General features: G+C 33.7%; 1 protein-coding gene across 1 annotated transcript; it reads right to left on the reverse strand.

Annotated features, from left to right (window-relative positions):
- Positions 1-256: 256 nt before the first annotated feature.
- On the reverse strand, positions 257-5,656 carry LOC134264292 (uncharacterized). The gene is made up of 6 exons (XM_062746593.1): positions 5,380-5,656; positions 3,944-4,322; positions 3,455-3,693; positions 2,797-3,072; positions 2,318-2,408; positions 257-1,412 (listed from the first exon to the last, which is right to left on the reverse strand). The coding sequence occupies exons 2-6, from the start codon at positions 4,317-4,319 to the stop codon at positions 343-345; spliced, it is 2,052 nt and encodes a 683-aa protein (XP_062602577.1). The 5' UTR covers positions 4,320-4,322; positions 5,380-5,656; the 3' UTR covers positions 257-342.
- Positions 5,657-6,821: the final 1,165 nt, after the last annotated feature.

Below are 6,821 nucleotides of genomic sequence, written 5' to 3' on the forward strand. Positions count from 1 at the left end.
TTTTATTCTATCAAAAAAAATTCCTTTCTTAATTCTGCACATTTTCCTTAATGTTTTACGCTGATCGTTAGTATGAAATATTGTTAAATTTTCTTGAAAAAAAGAATTGTAGACGTCTCGAAAATCTCGCTTTTTACAATCCCAACTTCTTTTCACTCATGTTATCAAGAACTTTAACAGAATTTTAAACAGTCTTTTAATGATGTTTTGAAACAAACATGAGTAAATTTTTATTGATGCTTTGAAACAAACATAAAAAATATTTTCTTTCATTCTGATTGCCTCTGCAATATTCCAATAATACAAAATACACAAATATTCTGGACATTCCCGAAATGTAAACTACGTCTCCAGTTCTGTCATCATCAATTGATGAAGTTCTTCCTGTGACGTATACACAGACGACAACATCAGTGTTGTCTCATTTGGATCAAAATGAGGTCTGTCGGAAATAGCATTGGGCAAAAATCGCACATACAAGTGTTCCATGCAGAGGCAATCCGAGTAACTCCATTTAATGAGGAGTGCCGAAAGGGTTTCACAATTAAGTTTCATTACAAAGTTTTCAAAGTACATTTTGACACGTTTTTCCTCCATCTCGTTAATGCTGTTGTCTGCGGCTGAGAACATGTAGATTGTCTTTTCAAATAAGGATAAAGCGTTTGGGGTGAGGAGGGAATAAAATGTGAACACGTCCTGTTCCTCCAAATGACCGAGAAAATCTGACACAGTAGACTGTAGTCCACTCCTCATTTCAAACAACGCCCAGTACGACTTCTGCTTTAAGTAGTAGTTTGATATCTGTAACAGAAGTTGTTCTAGATTCCCGGGCTTTGGTCTCTGCGTGTTGCCATATAAGCGAAGAACTTGATACAAGCTTCTTGTGGTCGACAGAGAAAATTCGGAACACCCCGATCGGATTTCTCTTTTCGCCTCAGTTATTACCGATCTCTCTTGATCAGACATGGCTCGATGTAGTGACGTCAGGAGTTGTCGATCAGAACACGTATTCAGTATGATAACGCATGCGCAGGCCTGTGATAGTTTTACGGGCCAATAGTCTAATAGTATGAGTCCGTGATAAAGAATTTGACCAAGCGTTTTGAATAACTCCGGATCAATGGATTGGTCTATCATTGGGACTGATTCTTGATTGCCTGCGAAAACATTTGCAAATGCTTCCCTCCAAAATTCTACGAACATCGCATATGGTGACAACAATATGTGCCCGGACTCGTCATTATATGGATGTTCCTCGAAGCAGACGCTAAAATCACTCTGAAGTATTGCCGGGTTTCTCTGGTAGATTTTTATAACATCTGCCAACACATGTGATCTTCTGATATGAACTATAGTCTTTTCCTGGATTTGCAATCTGAGGAATTCAGATATTTCAAATATCTTGCACCTTGCTGTAATGAAATATAAATGACTTGAATTTTGAAATCCAACACCACAAAGTATCTTTTAAGTTCTTAAATAAAAAATATTCTTTTCCTATCTGCTTTTTGGGAATTTTCTTGCACTTTGATACAAAGCTAATGAAATTTCTATTTAATTTCTTTTTCTAGATTGACAATGAAATACTTTTAGACTAGAAGTAAACCAAGGTCAGTTGATCCGCTCATTATACAAGGAGTAAAAGATATTCCGTTGAGGTTCATTTTCTGGGGGAATTTTCAAAGCTATATATTCCTTTAACCTTTGGACAATCAGAGACTTCGTATCAATATAGACCCTCAGAAAGTCGATTGTTGAAGTGAAATTAGCTGAAGAGAAGATCTTTACGTTGGAATACAAATCAAGTTTAAACAGACCACGATTGAAGTGCAAATATGATACCATTGCATTGCTACAACGAAAAGTTGCCGACACGTTATGGAAACCAAAACGCAATTTCCAGGTTTGTAATTGAATTTTCAAATCAGACTGGTAGTATTATGTTATCGAACAGTTTATTGGATAATTGAAAGGTCACCAGGAGCTAGATGACCTTTAATCGGATTTCTTCAGAAGTGTCCGCGGACTAAGGCTGCTGGCCATAAAACTTAAACAAGCTCACTTTTGATCAGACTCAGTCTCACTTTTTTCCAAAGGAATAAGTAGTGGAAAAGTGAAACTGTAATTAAAAGTGAGCTCATGTAAGCTTCATGGCCCCAAGGCCTGAATATCTAGATTGTGGTAAATAATGAGGTAATTTGACAATTTCGCTTATCCTTTTTTTGTATTTATTAATGTTTGTCTAATTTCATAAAAAGGCAGAATAATTCTTAGAGTTCCTATTCTAAGATATTCCAGATAATAAAACAATGTTTACCTTTGCTTTCGATAGATGAGTTGGTTCTGGAAATGTTTCGTTCTGTGACTTGCTCTGCTTCACATTTTATAACGGTGTTTGTCAAGTCCAACTAAAAAGATAATTCCCCATTTTAAATTATAAACAGAGCTGCATACATATGAATGATATAATTTTCATATTATGTTCTTTTGAATACGTTGATTCTTCTTTATGCTTTTATGACATTTTTAGTTACGGTTCAAGGTGAACTCAAAAAATATAACAGCTTTCGATTTATGATGATTTCGTCACTTATCGTTGAAAAACATTTATAATTTGTGTTTGAGTCATGCCACGAAATAAATTGATAAACAAAGTAGAGATTTGATCTACCAGTATTGAACAGGACACGGTACCAGTTCAAGACTTTACGTATCAAGGACATTGTTTTCACGAAATTTAATCTCCACGGACACTAATTAAACAATTGTAGTAATGTATTAAAAACTCAAACTCACGATAACTTGTTGCTGTACCATTGGTGGAGACGGCGACGGATTTCTCTGAATGACGTGGTGCTTTGGTGACGTCACTTGAAAATTTGTGGATGACGTGGCGATGGATGATTGAGAAGCCCCTTCAACGCTTCCCTCACTGATTGGTCTTGGTAACTCTGGAGGGGTTCCGATGAGAGGTATTTGGGTTGGGGGACTGGTCGTTGAAGACACTTGATGCATGAAGTATTCCTCCCCACACCGGTACAGGACCTGAGGGGGGCGGTCCTCCTCCTTTACCTCAAAACAGTGAACAAGAAAAATCTAAATTAACATTTTTTTGTGGAACAGCTCAAGGATTAGATCACTCCATTGTGATTTGAAATAATTACTACGTGGTGGTTATTCTGAATCATTATTACTCGTGATGGAGAATGAGAATTCATGTGTACAATATTTTTTTTTACAATAATGTCATGAATGGCCCTTTGTTTTATTGCAGCCGATTCGAGTTAAATTTTGTCATCTTAAAGTATTCCTCTCACGAACGCCTACTGCATCTATAATTTGCTCATTGACTATACCCTTGAACTAGTTAACAATCTTAATTTGTGTATCAGCTATGTATATACTTAAAAAAACCACGACCATAATTACCGTATAAAATCCTCCGTGTACTTACATACGGTATGATAATGAGGCTGCCTTGATATTTGGAGTCTTTGATTGCTCGGGGAGTGCATTTGGTGAGGCGGATCAAACGGCGTTGTTTGTCTATCTTGTAGATTTCGAATTTCTTTCCCTTCAGGCTAGGGTACAGAACCTCCGTCAAATGTTTTTCAAATTCTGGAGGTGTGAGGGAGAGGCTGAGTTCAGTTTTTCTGGGAATTTGGTTGGAATCATAATCCTGAGCCGGATAGCCTTTAAAGAAAAAGAAATATATTTTGTAATTGAATTTTTGAATTAATTGATAAAAAGTAACAAATTTTAAAAATATTTTTTCCTATCTTTAAACTTTTTCACTGTCGATTCACAACTGCAAGAGAGAAAACAATCTATGTTTCTTTTTCAGAATTCATTTATATTAATAAAAAAAAATATAAATACATATTTAAATTCTCTTGGATATAAACAATATAACTAACATTTTTCAACATTGTTATTTACGTACCATATCCCATATTTTGGTGCTCTTGCACCAAAGCCTTCTCTGCTAGATCGGCGGATGAGAACTTCGGAAGCTTTGCGTATTTATCTGGAAGACAGTACATGGTTCTTCGGAATGTCTCTTTTTCTTTCGGGCCTCTCTTTAACTGTTCTTGTTTCTTGAGCATGCGCCATGCGTTGATGAAACCTGGGTGACTAGTGTTCGCAAGGTATCGATTTGGCATAAGTTTATGACCCGGAACCGAACGTCTAATCAACACAGGAAGTGGTTTTGGTGCTATTGTTGCTAGGGTTTTCTCTTTTCCTTGATTATTAGCTTCCGATGTCTCTTCTACTATCGTGACGTCATCATTTTCGTTTGTCTGATCGTCAACCTCCATTGCCTGTCAAATAAGTTGAAGTACATTAAACAATCGTGGCTGAAATATTGCTGACTAAGCGTAAAACAACAGTAAATAATTAATCTTTCATTTAAAAATAGCATAAGATATACTACACATGTACTCTGTATAAATAGCATTAATAAAATGAAGATGGCCAATCAATTTATTTTTTTTCTAAAAATAAATTTCGTATGTATCATATGTTGAGGCTTGTTTATTTTTAACGTCCTTTAATTAAATTGTTTTTTTTAATGAATAAATAGATATATTGATATAGTATGTAAAGGGTCGGATGTACCAGCTGTGTTCGTTGCGAATTCCATTACACTGTGATAATCAGATTATTCTTAATTTTTACAAAATAAACAAACACGCAATTTATAATTTTTATTAAAATAATATTAATTCTACATAACGACTGAAGTGAAAATTTAAAAAAAATTCATTGAATTAAATTTCTTGATCGGGTATAGCTTGTACATCTATGAATAGCTCTGATAAACGGATTAAAAATCAGGGACATGTATGATAGTTTAAATAAACATGTTTAACCAAAGACATTTTCTTTTTTCAAATTTTATTAGACTTCGTGCAGTACGTAAATTTGTTCGATGAAATGTTCTTTATCAATTTATTTTCTTTATGAACATGATTAACGATACACAAAATGCGCGCATTTAAATCTGCAACAGCTGCCTAACGTAAACAAAGAAACCCTCCCCACGTTTTGTTATTTTTGGAAGTACAATGTAAATTGATATTTCACATCATATATGCGTAGGTCATGAGTTTGAACATGTACATGTATGCCTAACATGCTTTTAAAATCCAAATCTCAAGCATTATATACTTGTATATTGTTATGAAACAAAAACTTAATTTTACAAATAAAACAGGATTTTCACTACAGAAAAATTTGTGTTGTGTTTATCTTAGATAAAAATAAATATGCCCCTCCGGTCGACCCAGATATTATTAAACCCTATTTACAAAATACAGCGAAATAGCAGTGCACAATTTTATAACAGCTAAATTGTAATATATATAAAGCTCTTACCTTAGTGATGCAGTGCTTCTTCAACTAGGAAGCAAAAGCTCTTTGAACGTGTTTAATAATAAGCTCCCAGCAAAACGGCATTAGGATCACCGTGGATAATTACATTTCAGTGGCTGCTATGGAAACGAAGTCGGATCGTCTGCCTGTACGTCGATAACGAAGATGACTCATCCATAAATAATGTTAGCAGACGATAAAATTTCCTGCAATCGACCTAGTGAGAGAGAGAAGAAAGAAATAACCATGTCGTTTATCGATCTTTCCGTGGCTCGCTGACGCCGATAAAGAAGTTTCCAAATAAAATCGTAATTATCTAACGGTTATAAACTATTTTCATACAGCAGACGATGTTATAGTGAATTGGGCGCTTTAATAAACCGATTAAGTTATAAATAGCGCGGACCCTCAGAGGTATTCAAAGCTGACCAGGTGAAGAGAATTTAATTAAACACCCGTAAAATCAGATTTTTATCCTCCGTTGTTCCCGTTTATAATGGAGGCCTTTATTTTGTTTTGTTTAGATGTTATATTACAATGAAACGCAGTCATGCCAATATCTGTATTGAATACGACCATCTACTAAATTAAAAAATGAATAAATCTATGCTAAACTAATGCAAATTAAACATATCAATATTGAATAAACTGTTTAGAAATCTTAAATGGATTAAAATTGTGCAGTATAGGTAATCTTTTCTGCATTTATTTGTATACGTGGAAAATGAAAATTAACCGCCGATATTTCAAGACAACAGTAAAATTTATTGTGCTTTTTGTTGTAGTTTTCTTTTTAAAGTCTGGATCTAGCCTTAACATTTTATTATAATATTATTTTTTTCATGATTATTTCAAAATTATATGTATCAAAAGAATTTACAATGGATCCACGAGGAATAAAAAAAAAAACATTGATAAAACAACTGTTCACTATATATTATCGTCTCTTGATCGACCCACTTCATATCACGAACTTTTTGATTCGATAATTTTTTAACTAATAACAGTGAAAGTAACACTTGACGGAAGGAACAAAAAAGAAGATTATTAGATGTAAAAAGGATCTTAAATTTTTTAACTGATTTTTTTTATTATTGTACCGTTGTTACATGAAACAAGAGTTTAATAACTTAAATTTTGATTCTCCTGTTCTCTTCTTCTTTTTTTTTTTATACACTTACCCATTTATATCTATCTATTTTGTGGTTCAAAATAAGTTGAAATGTCATATAATTACATAATTGATCGATCTTTGATTGTCCGTTGCCAAATATATGAACTCGATGTTTCTGTCACGGAGGTGACCGAGCAATTATAACTTTTTAATTCCACTGAGTATATATCCAATTCTAATTAAGATATCCTTGGTTAATAAATCCTTGTAATGCTAAATCCAATAAAAAGTCAATAAAAAGTGCACTAATTTATTTACATATATACAATGA

This window comes from Saccostrea cucullata, unplaced genomic scaffold (genome assembly GCF_032062105.1).
Source record: "Saccostrea cucullata isolate Sc308-1 unplaced genomic scaffold, CSIRO_AGI_Scuc_v1 ctg412, whole genome shotgun sequence".
In the NCBI taxonomy this organism is placed as follows: Eukaryota; Metazoa; Mollusca; class Bivalvia; order Ostreida; family Ostreidae; genus Saccostrea; species Saccostrea cuccullata.